The sequence below is a fragment of the Mytilus galloprovincialis genome, chromosome 7 (assembly GCF_965363235.1).
Source record: "Mytilus galloprovincialis chromosome 7, xbMytGall1.hap1.1, whole genome shotgun sequence".
NCBI classification, from domain to species: domain Eukaryota; kingdom Metazoa; phylum Mollusca; class Bivalvia; order Mytilida; family Mytilidae; genus Mytilus; species Mytilus galloprovincialis.
This window is the reverse complement of record NC_134844.1, coordinates 86,038,999-86,063,584: the sequence shown is the minus strand read 5'-3', so window position 1 is coordinate 86,063,584 and position 24,586 is coordinate 86,038,999. Positions and strand designations below refer to the sequence as shown.

The window sequence follows — 24,586 nt, the reverse complement described above, 5'->3', positions numbered from 1 at the left end:
CATGGTAAATAACTGGCTCATCATCAGGACCCTCCCAACAGTGCACTGAAAACCAATAAAAATAATAAATTCATGTTGCTATAGTGACCAATTTGTATGCTGCCATAGTAACCAATTAAGGTGTAACCATGGTAAATAACAGGTTTGTAGTCAGGACCATTCTAAAAATACCACTGACAAGAATGAAATAACACATTTAAGTTGTTATAGAAAAAAATCATAAGACCAGAACAAAATTCTAACTGGATATGTAACTAATGTCATGATTATATTGATAAAACTATTTATACCAATTATTTATGAAATCAAAATCTTCATACATGAGAAAAGAAAAGTGTGGAAAAGAAGACAAACAGGCAGCTCAGTAGTCAGTCCTTCAGTACTAATATGATTAACAACAAACCATTCTTAAACTGTTTATAACTTTTGAAATTATTAAGAAACTTAAGTTTTAACCCCCTAAGGCAAAGTTGACTTTAAATGGATTTGGCTATTTTGTAGGTCCTATATGGTCATGCAGCTCTTCAACTGATTCTGTTCTAATACATTTGAGCATTCCTGTTTAAGTTAAATTCAGAAAAGCACTTTGGACACATGAAATTTATAATGTGTTGGTTTTACATTTTGTTAAGATTTTTCGAGTTGTTTGGTTGCTGTCTGTTTGATGGATAGCCCACATGTATTTTCATTTCAACTACTTACATTCTACACATCTACATCCATTTGACAGAGCTGTTATGTAGGCCTCTACTTTACTGGGACCTTTCAATTGATCCTCAGCTAAATATCTGGGGAAAATAAAGTAATATCTTCAATGCAATTTTATATTTTGTTTGATTTAATGTCATTTATTCACAACAATTAAAAACAATGAAATGGACAAGGATTCATGTTGGTCTTTAATTATAGCACAAAGTATGTGAATCATTGTTTAAGAACAAGAGAAAATTCTGTACATTTTGAACATTGCAAACATATTGTAGCTCACTGATGTTGAGCTACTAACCAAAGATGAAGTAATTTTGTACAGTAGAACTGGTAAAATACTTGATGAAAAAACTGTTCATTTATCATTTAAGAAAAATCAAAAGTAACATTTAGTCTGAATAATCCTAAAATTACTTACATTGTTGATAACTGCTGGCCAAATATAAAAAAAAATGTGACAAGTGTCTTATCGAAAAGCAAACAATGGTATACAAGGTGATTGCAGTATAGCATCTACTCGTAGAGTGCAGATATAACATTTAAAATATGTTCTCAATCTACTGTAACTCACTCACAGACATGAGTTAAAGTTTGTCAATCACTTTTCAGAAGTGGAGGTTTCTTTATGTACTCAATTAATCTCTATTAGTGTATAGAATATACCATAAAATCCAAAGATACAAAGATACAAACAAACAATAAATCAATTTGAAATTATGTTATTATTTATGTTATTACTTACGTATTATGAGATGAATTTACAAAATAATGTGTCACAGGTCTGTTCATATCTTGATAAACTCTGGTGTGAGCAGGTTTAAATATTTGTTGATCTTTAGAGCACAGAAAACATCTAAAACCTACAACAGAAAAACAATTTTGTAATTTTATTATCTCCCATTGATATCTTTAACAACAAAATCAGAGTTATCTGCCCTTAGACTATCAATGAAATAATACAACATAATGATTAATAAGTGACCATCCAAGTAAACAAAACCTCTAACTGTCTTTATGATTTTATGTTGTTATAGTTTGCTGTCTCATTGATATCTACTCGACATCTCAATATCAATTCATACTTCATCACATTTTTTTATTTGTAAATGAAAATGTGACAGTTATAGCATTGCAGTAATATATATAACACCTTACATTTTATTCTAATAAAATCTTAGAAAAAAATGTTTGAAACTACTGAAAGTTACTGGTGGATGACCATTTGTCTTTTGTATTGGGGAGGCATTTGTTTTTCTCTCTGAGGAAACATTTTTTTAAACTTGAATCACAATATTTCTTTCTGTGAAAAACTGTTGAAATAAAGAAGGAATGTTTTTTATAACTTATAAATTCTTATTTCTTCATTTTGTTGTAATTTTCACTCCCACTCTGAAACAAACTATAATTATTTTCTATGAAATGTACAAATCAAATAATACACTTAAAAAAAGCATCTAATCAATTCCAATGTTTCAATAATTGTATTCTATTTTAAGCTTCAAGTAAATATTAAAGTTTGTTTCAAATATTGGTTTATTATTGATTATTCTGTAAATTAGTTGCAGTCAAATCTATGTTTACATAGGTCTAGCTAAAAATGTATAAAAATATCTTCTTAAGGATGTTGGCCTGTCATGTTTTGGATTTTTTGTCAAATTTTGGGAATTCCCTGATTTACAACCATTTGAATGCCTTTAAAAAAATTGCCCATTGATCCCCATTTTTCTTTTTATAAATCTTTTACATGTATAATTATAAGCCATCTGTAAAAGTCTTATAAAATCTTTGTTATTTTTTTTTTAGTTTTGAGAACTTAAACTTGTCAATGAAAAAGCTTATAATCAAGAGAGAACATTTTCCCGCCAAAATTTCAATGGCTAATATCTCGAAAACAGGCACATTGACCTATATATTTTTTTGGCTTTTTTGGTTCCATAATTTATCTCCCTATCAATTTATACTAGGCATGAAAACTTTGTTCATTTGAAACTGAGTAGCGAACTTCCTTAAATTATTTTAGTTCATCCTCAGACATGTTTTGAGGTACAATGTAAATGAGATTTCTTACCAATAAGACTCATTTGATCTTCTAACTGCATATTTTTCTGAGGTTCATAAGCTGCTATATATTCTTTGGCTTGATCTTCACTTACATTCTCCTGTGTAATAGAAAAATATAAAGATTATATGATGAAAAATTATAAAGTTCAGGATTATTCTATCAATTTTTTCTTTTGTGCATTCTAAAAAATTACAAAACTTGGAGTTCAAGATAATGATGAAAAACTTATTCTTTTACACATACAAAATGATGAAAGAGGCATAAGGCTTTCTATCTGAGGCAGCTCATATGTAGCTTTTCTATTACCTTTTGTTGTTCCTTCATGAACCTTTGGAGATCATCAGCTGAGAAATAACCTTTACCACCATCATACCTGGAAAATAGTTAACAAAATATAAAATTCATATTTCGATATCGTTAATCTTGAACATATCATTTGCAGAAACTATTTCAAATACTCCATAATATAAAAAATAATTTTAAAATTCACATCTTGGAAAATTAAGAGCACAAATATTTAATTTCAAGTAAAAAAAAAGTAAAAATAAAACCAACAAATTTTTCTATTCATATCCCAAGAGAAAACAAAAACGGGATCCATCGGGATCCCAATGCAATCCCGGTGAAATTGTCGGGATTAGCCGGGATAAGCATCTGGAGTCGGGATCCCATTTGGGATAACTGTCTGAAGCCCGGATTCCAGTCTAGATGAAACAGGATAAATATCAGACACTGGGATCCCAATCGGGGTAACTGTCTGAAGCTGGGATCCCAATCGGAACTGTTTAAAGCCGGGATCCCAATTTGGATAACTGTCTGAAGCTGGGATCCCAGTCTAGTTAAAACAGGAAATTGTAAGAACCATAATTATGCTGTTGAAAATATATAAGTGTTTTGTTTGTGTATACATATGTGTCTCTGATCACATCAGGTACAGGTTATTGGTGTTAATTAACAATGTGTATGATATCAAAGCTGTCAGGTGAAGCCAATCACTTTTAAGTGTCACTTAATAATCAGTTTGACAGATATTTATAAGTCAGAAAAATGCCGAGATTTTTGCGATAAAAATGGCAGGGCGTTCGAGAAATGTCAACGGTTGTTTTGCCAGACAAGCTTGGGCGTTTCTGATGTTCCCCTAGTTCCAATAAGTGTGTTTCTATTAGTTGTTGTCCGGCATCAATGATAAGATAATGATCAACATTGTAAAACGTTGATTTCTCAACTTATGTAAGATGTAAAAACAATCATCACCGCATGCTTTGTTTTCAATTGTAATGAACAGTTAGACCCTAGAAAATACTATCCTAAATAATGTGGCCACTAACTTATCCGCATGCACCATGTGCCGATTAATAAAGTATTTTTTTCTTATATTTAGTAAAAACTGGCCAGTAAATAATACTTTTATGCGATACCCTTAAATTGTTTATAATACTGTTATGGAGACAGATCAACTTCTGGCCGATATAATTTGGGGCGAGATTGTCACCTTGACGTTAGTGTACTGGTAAAAACGTCATCAAAATATGATTACGCTGATTTATGGAGGACCAAGAAGATCCGATGCAGATGTTTTCAGATAAGTGCATTAATAATTTAATTTAACATGTGTATATGTGTATATAATGATTATAAAAATTACTTATTGAGGAACTATGATTTTTATGGTTTTTTTTTGAGCAAATCAACATCAGAAAGTCTGAAAGCATAAACTGAAAATATATTTATTTTTAACATATACAATGAATAAACTTGTTGTCACATAACAGGCATAACTATTAGGTATGTAAAAATTTAATTCAGTTGTGTGTATGTTTATTTGGTGAAAATAACAAGTTGCTAGTTATTTATCTTCAAGGGATAAAAAAGGGGGAGGGTAATTAATTTGCAAAAAAAAAAAAAAATTGCCTTCCAAGACTTCATAATTATTTGGACTAGCTTCCAATCTACTGTATAAACATGCAATAATATTTCTATTTAATTTGTTGCTTCAAAATGTATTGAACAAATGATTCTTTGTGAATTTTTTTTTATACTTTTAGGGGATTTAATGATATTTTTAAATGGAGCTGACAACAGATTGAATGCAGATATTCCAGTTACCATAATTTACTCAGCAATACTAGTTGGAAGTACAGAGACAGGAAAATAATTTACAGAAAGGAGAACATGACATGTATCCTTTTGCATAAATAACCCAGAAATCCCAGTGGCAGTGCAATTTGAATTGGTGCATGTATATCCTGCTGGGATTTATTTTTGGGATCCCGCTTTTTTTTCTGGGAATCCCAGTATATTCCAATCAAAATCCCAGTATATTTCCACTGGAATTTACATCGAGATCCGACTTCTTTTACGGGAATCCCGAAATTTTATCCCAGTACATTTACATCGGGATCCCGCTTCTTTTGCAGGAATCCCGAAATTTTATCCCAGTGGGATCCCAATTGAAATCCCATAATATCCCAGTGGGATCCCAGTATATTTCAACCGGGATTTACATCGGGATTCCCGAAATTTTATCCCCGTGGAATTAGGTGGGATCCCAATAGGAATCCCATCAAAATTCCAGCCCGATTCCAGTGGAATTCCAGATTTATTTTCTCTTGGGATTTTATTAAAGTTATAAATACAAATTAAAATCTTACTTGAGAAATATTTCTTCTATTTCAATTCTTTCTGTGACTGAATGATAAAAATGTACGAATTCTTCAGAATCTAATGTAGACCTCTCACCAACTCCCTTGTTTGTGTCAGCTTTCTGTAAAATATAATTCAATTATTACTTTCTTTTTGTGTAATATAGTCATTTCTTTTCAACAACCACTTTTTACTTGAAATTATCCTATAACAACACATACATGGGGGAGGGGGTCAGGAGCCGATATCCTAGACTTAAAAACAAGAAATTCAGCGGCCCCGAACTTTAAGAAATTTTAATCCCGATATCCCGAAATTCGAAAAAATCATTCCCAGATCACGAAAGGATCAATCCTGAAAATCCCAACCTTAAAAAAACCCGATCCCAACATCCCAAAAAAGCCCCCCCAACCCCTTTCCTCTACATTGTACTTCCTTTTTTTGTAAAAATACTGCTACAAAAGTGATTGCTGTTAAACTAACTTCTTCAGAGGAATTTTGCATTTTTAATCAATGTCCTCACACAGTAACCTTGTCTTCAGAGGTTATTTTTACCTAAAGAATATATTAATAAGAAATGGACTTGCAGAAACTTTATTATACAATAAACAAACAAACAAACAAACAAAAAAAGAAATAAAGTAAGAAAGGAACGAATAGATGAATCACTAAATCTGTCCATCAAATTTTCAAACCTTGTTAATGTTCTTGAAAAATTAAAGATTATTCACATCAATTTATTTATTCAACAAACACATTCTAAATATGCCTTCCCAAGTCAGCACCCCATAGAAAATATCAATGGAATTCCAGTGGAATACCAGTTGATTCCACTGGAATTCCACTGGTTTACAGTGACTCATTTGAATTCCACTGGTAAATCATTAAAAACTAAAAATTCCAGTGGAATTTGATTGGTGATTCCACTGGAATGACATTTGAAAATTTTACCACTGTAATTCCACTGGAATAATGACATTTGAAAATTTTACCACTGTAATTCCACTGGAATACATTGTTGGGTTGCATGATTTATCATTTAGATACTGATGGCCATTTTTTGGGGTAGAAAAAGTATTTATATTATATTCTAATGACTATTCTCAGTACAATTCATTTGTACCTAGTCAAAATAATTATGATGTCTTAATTGAAAGGCAATTTAATTGTTGCTTTAATGACAACTTCTGCAGCAACGTGCAGTGGCGGATGCAGGAATTTTCGAAAGGGGGGGTGCTAGCCCAGGGCAAAGGGGGGGTGCAAAACATATGTCCCGATTCAAATGCATTGATCGGCCAAAATAAAGGGGGGGGTGCGCACCCCCGGAACCCCCCCCCCCCCTCTGGATCCGCCACTGACGTGCAAAGAAAAAAAATTAAATTGCCATTCTGTTCAAAAATGTTTTAATGCATCACCCTTATTTATTTCTTATATATTGAAATTTATCTGAATACAGCCTCTCCCACCATACCAGCCAAATTAAGAAGACCCAGCAGATTTGCATTATATTAAATGGTTATTCCTTGAAATCGGATACCAGCCGGTATTGTTGTATTTAAATAGTTATATCATTATAACTCATTCTCGAAAAATGGGCCTTGTCATCTGAAATGATTTAAAATTACTGTTTCATTTGTATAACTGTAACCTACAAATTGTTCGGTCAATAAAATTCAATCAGGTCACCTATTAGTCCGAGGCTGTAATATCTGTTCACCTGTCAATTTCGTTTCATAATTCTCCTTTTTTATTGCGTTATGACAAGGTGTAACATTTATAACTTACAGCACACGTATAAATGAGTATCATAGGTACCGTTTCGACCGTTTAGAGTAGAACATTTTATCTAATTATTCGTGAAATATCATAAATGTATGGTGTTTTTATTTTTTTATTCCTGCAAAATAAAAAAATAAAATAAGATGAAATAGAAGTTGTAGCTGTATTTTAAGATAGATATTATATACAAAACTAAAATTTAAAAAGGAAAACGTATATTTTAATGAAAGTGAAATACATTTTCAAAACATTCTCAAACACCCATATTAAGGGGAAGTAACTCTTGTGATTTTAAATTTCTACAAACCGGCAAACCCCGCAAATCGGCTGTTTCCGTAGTCCAACGGTCGACCGGTTTTGAGAAGTTCACTGAAATACCATTACAGGGACGAATCAACTTCGGGCCGATATTATATGGGACGAGATTGACACCTTGACTTAAACGCACTTGCAAATATGACGTCATATGATTACGCTGGATAACAAAAATGGAGAATCCAAACGCAGATGTTTTCAGATAAGTATTTGATTTAACATATAATGATTATGAAATACAATTTGTTGAGGCAATATAAAACATTTAGGATTTTAATCTGAGCAAAACATCAGAAAGTTTAGGCAGACAATAAATTAATGAAGAATGATAAATTGATATATTGTTGTCACATTCATAACAGACATATCGTAATCTGACATGTAAATGGTACATGGGTATATATATATGATAATCTGATATGTAGAAATTAAATTGTGTGAATAATATTCATCGTAAATTAACTTGGTGAAACGTTAATAATAATTTAAGTCGCCAGTTTTATCTTCAAGGGTTAAAGGGGGGGGGGGGGTACTAAATTTGAGTTTAACTTAAACTTCCAATGCAATTTAAGATGCATAATGCTGTTTCTATTGAATGTATTGCTTCATACAATCATTACCTTGAACAATTGATTCTTTGTGGATATTTTTGTACTTTTAGGGGATTAAATATGAGCTGCCAGCAATGATATGAAACAGATTTTATGCAGACTCCATTTTAATACCTTTATTCAGCAATTATAGTTGGAAGTACAGAGACAGCAAGTTTTGAATTACAGAAAGGAAGAGAAGTTTATATATCACACATAATTTTTATATTAGTTAATCAGTTTGTGGATTTACCAGTGATAATTCCAGTGGAATCTACTGAAATTCCACTGATTTACCAGTGAAGATTTACCAGTGAAGATTCCAGTAGATCAGTGGAATGCCAGAGAAAATACCACTGGAATTCCACTGGAACTTGTTGCATTCCACTGGAGTTACCACTGGTAAATCAGTGGAATTCCAGTAGATCAGTGGAATGCCAGACATTTTTTACCGCTGGATTCCACTGGAATTCCACTGGAATCCAGTGGTTAATCCACTGATTTTGCCAGTGGCTTTCCAGTGGAATTCCACTGGAATTTTGTCATCTTTTTCTATGGGGCAGCCTCTAGTTCAGTGGTTGTCATTGGTTCATGTCTGTCATATTTGTTTTTCATAAAATGTATTGTAATAAATTAGACTATTAGTTTTTTTCAATTGAATTGTTCATGTCAGGGCTTTTTAAAGCTGACTATACTGTATGGGTTATTCTCATTGTTGAAGGCCGTAACAGTCACCTATAATTGTTTATGTCATTTCATTTGAAACTTTAGTGGATAGTCACAAGTCTCATTGGCAATCATACCACATCTTCTTATTTTCATATCAAAGTGCTTGTTATAAGCACTGAAAGTTAATGATTGCTTCAATTAATCAGTGGGTGGTAAAATTAAATATTGCATTGGTTATACAATGTAGTTGATTTAACAGCAATTCTATACAAAGGAAGATAACTCCATTTTTTAAGATGAAATTAACAATGACATAATTTATATTTTTAGAACAGATATTAGATTCATGCACCTTGCAAAAGTTATGTAATTTTCTTAACAATTGTAACATCATTTTATGCATTGAGTATCTGAGCATATATTACATCAATAAATTTTTTGAAATGATCATGGATAGGATGTATAGAATGTTATGATCTATGCACTATATTTTGTGTATCAAACAGGTAGTGATACTAGTCTTGGAAGATTTAGATATCCCAAGTCAGTCCCAAAAGGTTTTGATTGCATTTCATGCAATCTTTACCTAATAAACTATACTTACATCAAACAATTCATGAACATATTTCTTATCCATGTCTGCATTTAACTGTTTCAAAAGTTTCAATACTTCTTCAAAATCTAATCTCTCATCATTATTTTTATCAGCCATCATAAAGGCATCTCTGATCCATCTACATACAGTTAAGGATTATAAAAAAAACTTAGTGGTCACTTTTTTAAAATGTCTATATAATCTTGAACTAATGTAATGTGTATCATTGTTTTGGTTTTATTTTGTTTTGACAGCTTGCTGTCTCATTTATGTATACTCCAACATCTTCTTACAATCATATTACAAAACTTGATAGCTTTCATACTATAAAGAATCTTAGAAAACTCTAAGAAGTTTGAGGCATAAAAATGTTGAAAATATGCTGCAAAGCATAAGTTTTAGCCATAATACCACCATCATGACCATTAATTTTCCTGTATAAGTCTTTGTTAAAAAAATGTGCAGAATTTTGTTTATTATAAAGAAATACTTGGCATGAGTAAAGTTTCATCCCGTGCAGTACTATGGAAAAAATTTCACCTAATTTTCATTGCATATAAGAAAATAACCATCACTGGAAGTTAAACAATAAAATTTTCACCCTTTATCTTCCTTGTACAAGCTTTTAAGTAACCATGTAATCTCAAGTTTCCAAAATATTCTATAGAAACACAAAACAAACAAAAACTGGTACTTTAAACACCCAAGATATATGTCTATGATGACACAGATTTTTTTCAACTGCAATAAAATGTAGGATAAATTTCCTATAACTGTCAAATTCAGAGGAATATTTTATTCCAACCCTTTCAAAGTCGTACTCAACTGAATGTGACCTACCATGAATGTGACCTACCATGGTTAGGTGGTATTACACCTAAAAGGAGGTTTCAAAAAACCTTTTAAAAAAAAAGTTACATCTTCTATATTTACAGATTTGCAACATGTATCTGATTTTTCTTTTATTGTTTTTTTATGTACCTTTTTATTTCTCTGGTCAACATTTTGAAATAGGGTAGCGGGAAGGGAAGGTACAAACCCTCAATAAATTGCTTTAAAAGTTTCTGATTTTTGTTATTTGGCTTTGTATTGATTGCTGATCTGTGAATATTAATCAAACTTTTTTTTTAAACTTAGGTTTGTTATTGAGATTGACTTGATGTTTTGTGTGTAGTTGAGTTGCTGTCTCATTGATCTTCAAATCTCCTTTCATCATTTTATTGATAAACCAAATTTCAGCACTATATTTATCAATGGAAACTCCCAACTTGAACAGTTCTGTTCATAAAATTGAATTGTAGTCTTTGGTACAGACTGTTATCAGACTAAGGCACATAGGATTTTCTTTAGGGAATGGAGAATGGAGGTTAAAAAAAAAGGATATTTATCAGTCTGTTCCTTCTGGTCCATATATTGTTCCATATTTTGAGCAAATCTAAGTCCTTTCAACCACATGTCCCTCTCTGGCTTGCTCTCTGTTAGCAGATGTAAGGTATGATGATTGGCTCCAAATATAACAGCAATACATCTTCCCCTCTGTAAAAAAAATTTGTCCTCATTATGAACTTTCAGCTTTGTGCAATAAGATATAGTTTCAGCCTCTGCTGTATAAAACTTTTGTTTCTGTAATGAGTACCTTTTATTTCCATTGAAAATTTGATTACTTAAACCTCAATTCTAATGAGTATTTCTCTAATTTTCATGCTATTTTCACATTTCCTGACCAGTATGAGAAAAATGTTTCTAATCTCTAGTGAAAAATTTGTTCTCATCAAATGATTGGTTGAAATTTAATTGTGACGTCAAATTTTCTTGTTTTCTTCTGAATTTTCTTATTGTGACGTCATGAAAAAAGGCGACCATGCCTGATGACGTCACATCAAAAGTACTTAACTTTTCTCAAATCTTTGAAAAGGAAGGATAAAAATCAATAGAGAAACAAGATTCCACCACTGTTACTCGTGTATTACGATATTTCTCCACTCTCAACAGTTAAATTTTAATTATTTAAAAGGTTCAGCAAGCCTCGCGCTTTAAATATTAAAATTTAACTGTCTCAAGTGGAGAAATATCGTAATACACTTGTTGCAGTTGTGGAATCTATATGTAATCAACTGATCTAAACACTGATTTTGTCTGATTGCAATTTATGCAAAAAGGATTGACTATGTCAGATTTCTCAGGCCAAAATTATATTTTGCAATTACTCAGACACCCCACCCCTTTCATTTTATCTAAAATGTTTTTTTTTAATTCGAATTATACACATAATTTGAATACAGTTTGTGCAAAAACTGTTTGTTATGTGATTACTGACTTGTATATTAATTGAAGACATTATTACCTCTGATTCCCTATATGCAGGGACTCAAAAATACCATACAGGTAATATTCTAAATTTAAATATTTTTGTAATGTCTTACATAATACTCTAGTTATCGTGTAAATTACCAATTAAAACAATTAGTTATTATTAAAGCCTAAATAATCATACCTATAACAATTTTATATCTATAAAAATAACATATATATGAGGGTCTGGAGAGGTTTTTTTCATTACTAAAATTATTAATTTTGTTGAAATTTCTCTTTCTTTATTTCTTGCACCTTTTTCTCTATTCTGTACTTTTTTACCCATTAAACTTTCATCTGTATTACCCGATCCAGACCTTAATACATGATCTTTAATTTTAAAACAACCTTTTGTGTTCAAATGTGAAAATAGACGTGATCTATTTTTAAAAAGTCCCATGTATTTACTTTACGACAAAATCTTCGAAAAGTCCTGTTTTAAGTATTAATCTTTCTGCTCAAGATTGAAGTCATACAGAAAATAAGACTCCATCTGAAGGATAGCTGTAATATACTACTTTTAAAATTTCTTTTTTTTCTTTTCTGATATTTGGAAATGAGTTGTGTTGACAATGATCCTGCTGACTTCTCCATGTGGATATTAAAATTGATAATATGTGGATCAGACAAAAATTCAAAAAATGCTCGACTTTTATTGAGAATTGTAATTGGATTTTTGGTCGAATTGTTAGAATATATTGTATTCATAGTGGACTTATTGAGTTATCCAGATATAGATTTGACCTACATGTTATTGATACTACTACCAATATTGGTTGGCTTATTAATTTTGACAGTATTCTTAAAAAAATATGCAACAGATCCTTCGATGGAAAGTCAACGACATTTTCTTGCGTTTAAAATTTGGAGTTCCTTGGTAGGACTATTTTTGGAAAATGGTGTTGTTGTTCTAAGAGAACACATAGATTCTACAAACTGGGTGCATATATCTCTTATTACTTTAGCAGGAGTTGACGTGATTATGGATCCAATTGAGATTTTTTGTTTCTGTTGTTGTGCTAGTTGCAAAGTTCATGAAGATGTATACATTTAGTTTTTGTCATACTTAAGGAGAATGTGAAAACTGTGGATGTTATATTATTGGGTATAATTTCTTTAACATACTCATGCTAATAAATCAAAAAGGAGTTCAAAATGAGGAAATAAGTGGCTAACAATGAGACATGACAGATTATCATTAACACAAATTTCAAATGTAACATTTCTTATCAAAACTATTGAAACATAAATGAATTTCAATTCAAATGTCAGTTTATACATGCAATTTATGAAATTAAAAATAACACTTTATAAATTTGGTGAGCCTAATAATTTTTCTGGATTAAACTTAAGGGGGTAGACCTTGGTTCAGGGAGATAACTCTTTAAATCAGTTAAGCGTTTGTAAAAGTCAAGTTCATCAATGTTTTTTAAGCATTTACCTGAAACAGATAAAAAATAATCTATGTAACCTAGAAGCTTAGAATATGTATTTGAAAATGGTTGACACAAACGTACTGATGATTTTAAGAGTTATTTCCCTGAACCAAGGTCTACCCCCTTAAACTTAATCAAGAACACTCAAACTCATTACTGTAAATGAACAGAGCCTTTTATGGGGTTCCCTATATGAAGATATTCAGTTAAGGTGGTACCTAACACTACAGGGAGACAACTCTGTAAAATCAGCAGAACGTTTTAATGACATTGTGTTCTCAAAGGAATATTAAGCTTCTCAATGATCAAAACAAGTTTTTGTCAAACTGCTATATAACCAGTGTATTTTTTCTGATTAAACGGTTGGTTCAAATTTTTTGAAATTTTTATATTTTTGTCAAAGGTTCAAAGTAAATACTTTATCAAAGTTTTAAGAAAATTAAACGAGCCAAATTAATTTTAGTAAAGGTGTTAGGTACCACCTTAAAGACTTCAAAAAAAATCAAGTATTTTGAATAAAAAAACAAATGTTTTGTATAATTTTTACTTTCAAGCCAAATAATGCACCTTCTTATTCTATTTCTTTTAAATCTTATACATACATACATACATACACATTTTTACTTACATCAAAAGGTTCCAATCTTTTAGCATAATCTTTTTCTCCTTCTCTCACTTCTCTAATGTTTGATAAATCCCCTGTTAAAATAAATAATTTAGGAATACTTGATCAAGTTAGTATGATGGATGTCATGTTCAATTTTTTTTATGGTTTTGACAAAAGAGTATTGTCTAAGAAACTAGAACTCTATAACACAAAATATAATAAATTCTTACAAGAGGTTTTCTTTTTCCTGAATTTCTTCTCTGATCCTGTGTATCGTAATTTCATGTTCTGTGTGTCCAATATAAACTTGCGAGGATACAGTATGCCGCCATCTTTGATTTTGTGCAGGACCATTCCCTCCGATAGAGCCTTGAGTATTCGGTCCACTGAAAATAGAGAAGAAAAGTTAATTTTCAATAATATACAATGTTTTGATATAAATTAGGTTGTTAGTTTTCTCAATTGAACTGTTGGGGCCTTTTACAGCCGACCATACAGTGTGGGTTTTTTCTCATTCTTAAGGTTGCCAGTATTTATAGATTATCGTTGATCATCTCAACTGGATTGATTTTCTCGCTTGAGCCGGTACGGTGAAAGCAAGAAAAGCAATCGAGTTGAGATGACCAATGATAATCTGTTTATCGCTATTTTACCTATGACAACGATGTAAATTTCATGTCAATTTCTTTAGCAACGCCATATGCCTCATTAGTTTCTAGCAATAATTTTCCATCTCAAGTGAGTAGCACGATATGAAAAATTATCACAAAAAAAGATCAAAGGAAAATTGCACAAAATAGCGATAAAACTGCTCATATCCATTTCATTTGAACATTGGTGGATAACTGTTTCATTGGCAATCATTATACGACATCTCTTTATTTCTATCATGTAATTCACCTCCTTGACTTTTAATTAAAACCAAGGAAAGATAACTTTCCTTCTTCTTCAGCTCAATGCGACAAAAAGGCCTTCACCCCAGGCCCACAGATTCAATAATATCATTGTGTTGTCTATTTTTACTGCACTTATGATTTTTAGCCTCCTTGATATTTTTTTTATATGTTTATATCTATTACATGTAATATGCAGGTCTGTTTGTTTTGTTCGTTTCAATATAATGGAATTTTATGCTACTGCAAGTGAGAGGTTTAGATAGCTACAAAACCTGGTTTAATCCACAAGAAATTGCCTGTACCAAGTCAGGAATATGACAGTTGTTATCCATTTGTTCGATGTGTTTGAGCTCTTGATTTTGCCATTTGATCAGGAATGTTCAGTTTTGAATTTTCCTCTGAGTTTTGTATTTTTGTTATTTTATTTTTTTCTCTCTCTCTTTTTGGCTTGTGTACTATAAGAAGTTTACTAGATGCATGTCTGGAGAACTATGTCAACTAACATTTTTGACAAACTAAAAAATACATTCCATTTTTCAATTTTATTTGTTTTACACATTTAACAGACATGCAACTTTATAATTTCATTCAAAACACAAATTGACTCTTCAGTTTAATGATTCATCTTTTCAATATAAGCCTTATATATGCAAACATGACTTTAATATTTTAGATTATTTTAAATGAACTGATAAAATTAGGATAAGTATGTCAAAAAGCTGATTCAAAGTGAATACCTTTAACGAATGGCATATCTTAATTACATATGTGTTATGAATGTTGGCAAAAAATGTCCACGGTTGAATAGTTTAATTAAATTTTATACAATGGTATAGAAAATATTTCTTTGTATCATTTTTCCAAGAACATACATTTTATATGCAAACATCTTTTATATTTTAGATTATTTTAAATGTACTGATAAAATTAGGATAAGTATGTCAAAAAGCTGATTCAAAGTGAATATACCTTTACCGAATGGCATATCTTAATTACATGTTATGAATGTTGGCAAAAAATGTCCACAGTTGAATAGTTTAATTAAATTTTATACAATGGTACAGAAAATATTTCTTTATATCATTTTTCCAAGAATACACATTATAATGTTCTCTGAATTTTATTTGTGAAACAAAATATTTCTTAGAATGAAAACTATACAGTTGAATTGCAAGTCCACTATGTCCTTTGATGGAAATGATAAAATAAAAACAAGCATGTGTCTATATGCCCCACTCACACTATCATTTTCTATGTTCAAGTTATGAAATTGGGGTCCAAACTCTAATTTGGCAGTAAAATTAGAAAGATCATATCATAAGGAACATGAGAACTTAAAGTTTCAATTTGATTTGTCTTCAACTACATTAAAAAATACCCTGACCAAAAAAATCAATATGAATCTGGACAGACAGACAGAGGGATGGATGGACAGATGGACTGAGATGGATGCACAGACCAAAAAAGCATAAAAAGCTGACCCCCAAAAAAATTGTGTAGAAGTTCAGTGAAAATGGACGTCACAAGTACACTCAACTCCAAAACAAGTAAATGAACTAAATTGAATAACAAATTATAATACTAACAAAGGCCAGAGGCTCCTGACTTGGGACAGGTGTGAAAAATGCCCATTCAATGTTTTGCAAGATCTGAACCCTCCCCATTGTATGAAACTGGGAATAAATGCCTGCCGATTTTGTTCCACCGAAGCTATATATAACAAGCAACAAAAAGATATTGTTTTAACATGAAATAACAGTCACTTAATTTGATCTTCAAATACAAGAATAATGCTATAATTTGCAGAATTTAACATAGAAAGCAATGGAGCAGTGAATTAATACTTTTCTCCCTGAAGGACTCTTGCACTTTAAGTGATTTTCAAGAGAGTAAATTAATAAAATACTGTTGGTTCATCATTATTCTGTGGAAAACAAATTTTTCATGGATTTTCTGGATATAAGTCAGTGAAACCGGTGTAATCTGACACACTGGGGGATCAGATTAAGCAGGGTGTCAGAATACTCAGGTTATTTCTGCAAGGATAGGCATATTTCGAGACTATGAAAATGTGTTGGTTAAATCAGGTTGTTGGAATACTGACACAGAGGCGGATTTAGTGGGGGGGGCCCCCCCCCTTTTTCAGAAAAATTTTGGATGGTTATATAGGGAATCACTGAAGCGTGACGGAATCCCCCCCCCCCCCCCCTAGACAGTCAGTGGGCCCCCTCTTATGAAAATTTCTAGATCCGCCATTGTGACAGGTGTCGGATCAGGCAGGTTACTATGTATAAATAGTATTAAAAAAAGAGCAAAGTTCTAAAGCTTTTATAGTCATACTAAGTTAACATAACCATGAAATCAACTGTCCAAAAAAGTTTTAAAAAAAGGCATCATTCCACAAAAATAGACGAATTACCATTATGCAACACTGACTTACGTTCAATATCAAAAGTCTTAACCCACTTCTTAAGCTCCTCCATATTTAGTATTTTATTCTCCATATTTATTATTCAAATATCTCTCACCATATGATAAAAGTTTATTTTTGACACTGATAAAGTGTCAGGGTTATATGAGGTGAAAGTTCGTCTGGTAAGGTTTTATAACACTGACCAACAAGTGTGACAAAAATCTACTAAATGTGGACACGAGCTGTTTTTATTGAAATTTTGGGAATAGATAATTATTATGCATGTTTAGGAATGGATTTCAGTAATATGTAAGTCGTCAACTTTTTTTTATCATAACCTTGATTATCTTTTTTCTCAAGATTTTCTTAGGATTGCAAATGCAAATTGCAACTAAAAAAGAATGTGTCCATATAACAAAGATGCCCCACTCGCAATATCATTTTCATGTTCTGTGGACCTTACAATTATGGTAAAAAATCTAATTTGGCATTAAATTAAAAAAAAGATCATATCATAGGGAACATGTGTACTGAGTTTTAAGTTGATTTGACTTCAACTTCATCAAAAACTACCTCGACCAAAACTTTAACCTGAAGGGGACAGCTGGACAGATCAAAGTTTTACATATTCCCAATGATTTATATTTGCATTTGTGTTCTACTTGCAAATGTTGCAAACAATAAATGGCTTTCAAAATTACTTGGTCAACATGCAGTATGTTCCTTGCTGTATCATCAGGTCACCTTGTCATTCATATTTATAACAATTATCTAACCAATATTTTTACCCTTTTTTAGAAGTCTAAATCTAACTCTTGTTTAAAAAATTTCAATACTGAATAGGAACCATATATTACATTATTGTAGTAATAAACCATTGTTTAAGATGTTTCGGCCATTGGCCTTTTTCAATTTCTTTATTTCCCTTAATCTTAACCTGACTGTAAAACTGTTATAGTATTGTGTATGATGGGAAAAAATGAAATTCAAAATTTGAAAATGACTAATTTATATTATCTCTAATAAATAACAATACCATGTGACTTAAAAAACAAAGTTTACAAACCTCTAGGTTCCAGATTTTTCATCACTTCCTTTAAACTCATTTTTTCGAGAAAAAATTCCAATAAAAACTTAACACACTGTTTTTAAACACACAAAGTTTAATTACGCTTCAATAGGAATAAAAACATTAGTTATTTCACTTAGAATTATATAACCAAAACTTATTTTTAAATGTGATTAAAGCCACTTTATAACAAAAGATAAATTACTATATAGATTTATTGTACTATGTAAACAAGAGAATTTATATAGGTATTATTCATTGCTCAGGTAGGAGCGTGCACATTATAATCAGGGTGGATTTATCATTTAAATTGTTTTAATTTCTATTGGTTTTATTTGTTAATTCTTTTTTGGCACGATATTCAGGTATGACACGATGCTAAAATCTCAACAAATTTATAATCTTTTGTCTTATTTTTGTTTATTTTATTTTTTTGCATTTTTTAATATCTGGATAAGTTACAGTGATATTAAGTTTTGTTTTTTTTATATTCTTTTAATTGTTTATTTTATTTTGAATTTTTCAACATTTTATTTTCAATTACTTGATAATACAGTGTTTGTTCAGAAATTTGCCTTTGACTCCACTGGACATAATAAGAGTGCATTTGTTTGTAACCTGAAATTTTGTCATCGATGACTATGGTTTAGTAAACGTTAAGCTGCTAGAAACAAATACATCGTTTAATAAACTTTATCGACCCCAAGTAGTCAGACAGAAATAGATTACACTCACGCACTGTAAACAAACAGGTAAAACATTGTAAAAGTGCGGGAAATAAATAACCAGGACTTTGCGAAAACAACACGTGCTCGTAATTATTTAAACGACAGATGCAGAAACAAATTTATCGTTTACACGTCTCAACGATAAATGATCAACGACTACGCGACTATTTTGCGCGTACATCGTTTATGTGAACGATGTCAACATTGACCAAAAAATGTAAGAAACAAATGGATTAAACGACTACGCGCGTAATCGTTTACATCGTTTAGGTTAGAAACAAATGCGCTCTAAGTTAAAAAATCAGGCAATGAAATTATACATAAAAAAATTAATTGACTGCCACTTTATATGGATTATCTTTATATTAAGCTATCTTAAGGAGGCAGACCTAGGTTAAGGGAAATAACTCCGAAATCATCAATACTTTTGTGTCAGCCATTTTCAAAAACATATTGTAAGCTTCTAGGTTACATAGATTATTTTTAATCTGTTTCAGGTAAATGCTTAAAATTCATTGACGAAACTTAACTTTTACAAACGCATAACTGATTTAAAGAGTTATCTCCCTGAACCAAGGTCTACCCCCTTAAAGTAGTTCCTTTTTTCAGTAAATTGTTTAGGATTATGTCGCATATCAAATCCTGAATATGATGTGATTTTTTCCAGCCTGATCCCAGGCTGTCAAAACAGTAAGATTATACTGTGCCATACACATTACGTTTTACTAAGTGAACTTTCCACATCAAAACTATTACCAAAACATTTTCTCAGAGGGGGGTCTACCACTTTAAAAATACATACATTTTTACATAAGCATGAATAATTCATAGAAAATGCATGATTTTTCCATAATTTTTAAATTAGAGCCAAGTTGTCTTAAATAGTCCATTACATTATTTGATCCACATTTTTCACACGAACTTTCTTTAAATAAATACCAATACTGTTTTTTTTTTATTACTATTGATGTCTTTGTACAGCTAGTACATGACTCTGTGCCAATAAATATAAACATCATCACTGCTACTTGTTGTATTAATTACATACACACTGCAGAGTTATCTACCTTTTGGTCAATGTTTCATCTTAATTTTTTCATTTTTATTGTACAATGTATTGATAAATTAAGATATATTGCAGCTTCTTTTATTCTTCCTTGAATTTAGATTTATTTTGGATTACACAGATTTTCTGCTATAAAATCATGATTATTTTCATATAAATTATCATTTATGAGGCCAGTACATAGTCTGTACCTGCAGAATCCAATCTCTTTTATAAATATCATTACATACCACGTTTTTTTTTTCTTTTTTTGCCAATGTTTATGAATTTTCTGGGTTAAATTTTTTTTAGAGAATATTTGGAGTTAAATGGCAATGATCAGCAAGGCAGCAACCCAAAAACACAACTTTACCAAACTATAGATACAAAACAAGTCAACAATGTATGACAATCTCAATACTGCACTAAAGGTTTGTTAACACGCCAATCTTATATGATAAAACAGAAAATTGTTATTCCATTGTCACCTCCTCCCGCCCCCCCCCCCCCCACCCCACTTTCCACCTATATCTAACTATATATCCTCCCTGCTGTCCAGTTTCCCATATTTTTCTAATAATATATCCCGTTCATAAATTAAAATTCCTTTTTCATCAGTACCCTCCACCCCCCTTTTATTTTCTTATCGTTAGAATAATGAGACTGATGATTAATAAAAAGTAGTCGTTAATGTCAAACATATTTTCAACTGACATCCTTGACAAGGTATCGTGTTAAAATGATATTTACATGTATAAGGGTGCCCTGATTTATGAATAATTTACATGTTTTTTAACATGTCTGTTTCCTGATATTATTTCTATCCTTGAACTTACTATTTTACATTCTTAAATTTCTATATTGTATATTTTTAACATTTCCTCGTTTAGAACCTTTTTTTAATGTATTGTATATAGTATGTTTCTTCAAGGATACATGTATTATTTGCATTTTAACCCAGGGTTTTACTTTTTGCAATAAAGTACATTCATTAAATAAGATTCTACGACTTCAGGATTTTTTCTTGGATAAGATATTTTTAACAGTAGCAGATCCAGATGAGGGGGCTAACGGCAGTCATGCTTCAGGGATTCCATATAAAATCAACCAATTTGCCCCCGAAGGATAGGTTCTTGCCCCCAAGTACCTCCCTGGATCTGCCTTATAATGCTTAAATTGGTCAGGGAATGACTGTAAATTACTTTGAAAACCAATTTTTCTAAGTTATGTATTATGATATTCTATTACAGATGAGGAAAAATGCTTTTGAACCCTCTTTTTTCGAGTTGGTACAAGAAAATTTCAATAGATAAAATAGTAATTATATCTATCAGGTATAATAAAGTCCCTAGAGGATCCCTATTTCCCCTACAATACAACTAGACATTCCACAGACAAGACAGACAGATGCATTCAATTTTTACTTCAAAAAATATTGTCAACCAACAATTGTCATATACACCATTATATAACCTAGCCTATAAAGTTATGTAGATAACAATCTATGTTCAGATACCATTAAAACCTTGATATATTCCCTAAAGGTATTTGAACACATACTATTTACTTATTTCACACAAACATCGATGTTAGATTTAAATGCACAAGAAATTTAAGGTTTTGTAACATTTTTAAATAACATTACATTGAGGAGTGTAATAATATGAAATAAAATCATCCATTATTTAAATACAAAGTTTTTTTTCTTAGGATTTAGTTCTTCAAAGTAATTTAAAATAGGTAAATTCAACACCTACTCATATGTTTAAGCTTCAATTTTGACTATTAAAACTTTCAATAGTTAACAAATAATTAATTCATACTTATGAAAATATAACTCCCCAATAACACCCTCCCCTCTTTTGTATGTATGCACCTGTTTGTTTACATTCAAAATGCAGATACTGAAAACAAACAAACAGTCAGATGGAATGTACATTTCTCATGATGAAATTAAAAAGTCTAAAAATAACTTACCAAACTCTTTCAAAGCAGGTAAAAGTTTCTTTTTCAAGGCATCATAATATTTTTCATCTGGGATAGTATAATGTTCCTCTTCCCCTCTCGTGCATGCCATTTTTGTAACAGTTTCAGGTCACACACACACAACAGATAATGGGGTAATATTTCTGATTTATTTGATCATTTTTACCTGAGTGGAGTTATCTCCCCTAGGCTGGATTTTTGTAAATCATTACTGTGTTAACGTTTTTATTTCCCTGAGGTGTTTTTATGCCCCACCTACGATAGTAGAGGGGCATTATGTTTTCTGGTCTGTGCCTCCGTTCGTTCGTTCGTCCGTCCGTATGTGCGTCCGTTCGCTTCAGATTAAAGTTTTTGGTCAAGGTAGTTTTTGAAGAAGTTGAAGTCCAACTTGAAACTTAGTACACATGTTCGCCATGATATGATCTTTCTAATTTTAATGCCAAATTTTAGTTTTGACCCTTATTTCGTGGTCCACTGAACATAGAAAATGATAGTGCGAAGTTCAGGTTAAAGTTTTTGGTCAAGGTAGTTTTTGATGAAGTTAAAGTTAAATCAACTTGAAACTTAGTACACATGTTCCCTATGATATGATTTTTCTAATTTTAATTCCAAATTAAAGGTTTAACCCCAATTTTCACGGTCCACTGAACATAGAAAACGATAGTGCGAGTGGGGCATCCGTGTACCAGGGATGGGGTAATTAAAAATGTAATGGTAATTAAGTGTAATGCATTTACAATTTTCCATGTAATTGAATGTAATGTGTAATTGAGCATTTTTTTAATTACATGTAATGGTAATTTAATTAATTACATTGAAAAAAGCATGTAATGCTCAATTACTTTTGAATTACATTTCAATTACATGTACTTTTATGGTGTTAAAGATAAGGATTTGTGTTTAATAATATAGGGTTATTGCATGAATATTGGGGAATATTGTCCCGAGTAGAATTTTATATTGCATGAGCTTGCGAGTGCAATATATGTTCTACGAGGGACAATATTCCCCAATATTCATGCAATAACCCTTTTATTGTATAGCAATATAATATTTAAAAGTGAAAACTGGTTTAAACTAATATTTGATTGTTGGTGACGTCATGAATTTTGAAGATTTATTGAACTAGTGCAATATTAGAATTTATTGCACGCTAACTTTTGGTTACTTTCTGTGGGAAATATTATATTGCTATACAATAATATAAATTGTAACATTATATTTATCTTTCAAATATTGATATCACATACTTTTTATGCCCCATTTATGGGCATTATGTTTTCTGGTCTGTGCGTCCGTTCGTCCGTCTGTTCGTTCGTCCGTCTGTTCGTTCGTCCGTTCGTCCGTCTGTCCCGCTTCAGGTTAAAGTTTTTGGTCGAGGTAGTTTTTGATGAAGTTGGAGTCTAATCAACTTGAAACTTAGTACACATGTTCCTTATGATATGATCTTTCTAATTTAAATGCCAAATTAGAGTTTTGACCCCAATTTTACGGTTCACTGATAGAAAATGATAGTGCAAATTTCAGGTTAAAGTTTTTGGCTTCAGGTTAAAGTTTTTGGTCAAGGTAGTTTTTGATGAAGTTGAAGTCAAATCAACTTGAAACTTAGTATACATGTGCCCTATGATATGATCTTTCTAATTTAAATGCCAAATTAGAGTTTTGACCCCAATTTTACGGTTCACTGAACATAGAAAATGATAGTGCAAATTTCAGGTTAAAGTTTTTGGTCAAGGTAGTTTTTGATGAAGTTGAAGTCCAATCAACTTGAAACTTAGTATACATGTGCCCTATGATATGATCTTTCTAATTTAAATGCCAAATTAGAGTTTTGACCCCAATTTTACGGTTCACTGAACATAGAAAATGATAGTGCAAATTTCAGGTTAAAGTTTTTGGCTTCAGGTTAAAGTTTTTGGTCAAGGTAGTTTTTGATGAAGTTGAAGTCCAATCAACTTGAAACTTAGTATACATGTGCCCTATGATATGATCTTTCTAATTTAAATGCCAAATTAGAGTTTTGACCCCAATTTTACGGTTCACTGAACATAGAAAATGATAGTGCAAATTTCAGGTTAAAGTTTTTGGCTTCAGGTTAAAGTTTTTGGTCAAGGTAGTTTTTGATGAAGTTGAAGTCCAATCAACTTAAAACTTAGTATACATGTGCCCTATGATATGATCTTTCTAATTTAAATGCCAAATTAGAGTTTTGACCCCAATTTTACGGTTCACTGAACATAGAAAATGATAGTGCAAATTTCAGGTTAAAGTTTTTGGTCAAGGTAGTTTTTGATGAAGTTGAAGTCCAATCAACTTGAAACTTAGTATACATGTGCCCTATGATATGATCTTTCTAATTTAAATGCCAAATTAGAGTTTTGACCCCAATTTTACGGTTCACTGAACATAGAAAATGATAGTGCAAATTTCAGGTTAAAGTTTTTGGCTTCAGGTTAAAGTTTTTGGTCAAGGTAGTTTTTGATGAAGTTGAAGTCCAATCAACTTGAAACTTAGTATACATGTGCCCTATGATATGATCTTTCTAATTTAAATGCCAAATTAGAGTTTTGACCCCAATTTTACGGTTCACTGAACATAGAAAATGATAGTGCAAATTTCAGGTTAAAGTTTTTGGCTTCAGGTTAAAGTTTTTGGTCAAGGTAGTTTTTGATGAAGTTGAAGTCCAATCAACT

General features: G+C 31.2%; 1 protein-coding gene across 11 annotated transcripts in view; it reads right to left on the bottom strand.

Annotated features, from left to right (window-relative positions):
• The window catches only part of LOC143083911 (1-phosphatidylinositol 4,5-bisphosphate phosphodiesterase delta-1-like), a 113,047-nt gene that overhangs the window by 15,476 nt on the left and 72,985 nt on the right, over nucleotides 1-24,586 (bottom strand). For 8 of the 11 annotated variants that reach the window (XR_012980938.1, XM_076260306.1, XM_076260304.1 and 5 more), the window contains 9 exons: nucleotides 13,987-14,142; nucleotides 13,778-13,848; nucleotides 10,746-10,897; nucleotides 9,371-9,500; nucleotides 5,422-5,534; nucleotides 3,077-3,143; nucleotides 2,777-2,867; nucleotides 1,451-1,568; nucleotides 703-788 (listed from right to left, as the gene is read on the bottom strand). Coding sequence is in view for 10 of the 11 variants with exons in the window: in XM_076260306.1 (XP_076116421.1) it covers nucleotides 703-788; nucleotides 1,451-1,568; nucleotides 2,777-2,867; nucleotides 3,077-3,143; nucleotides 5,422-5,534; nucleotides 9,371-9,500; nucleotides 10,746-10,897; nucleotides 13,778-13,848; nucleotides 13,987-14,142 (984 nt within the window). In the remaining variant the exon portion in view is untranslated. Of the gene's footprint in view, nucleotides 1-702; nucleotides 789-1,450; nucleotides 1,569-2,776; nucleotides 2,868-3,076; nucleotides 3,144-5,421; nucleotides 5,535-9,370; nucleotides 9,501-10,745; nucleotides 10,898-13,777; nucleotides 13,849-13,986; nucleotides 14,143-17,092; nucleotides 17,151-18,131; nucleotides 18,289-21,884; nucleotides 22,045-24,586 lie in introns of those variants that run through there. The other 3 variants (XM_076260308.1, XM_076260313.1, XM_076260309.1) reach the window with 3 other exon arrangements.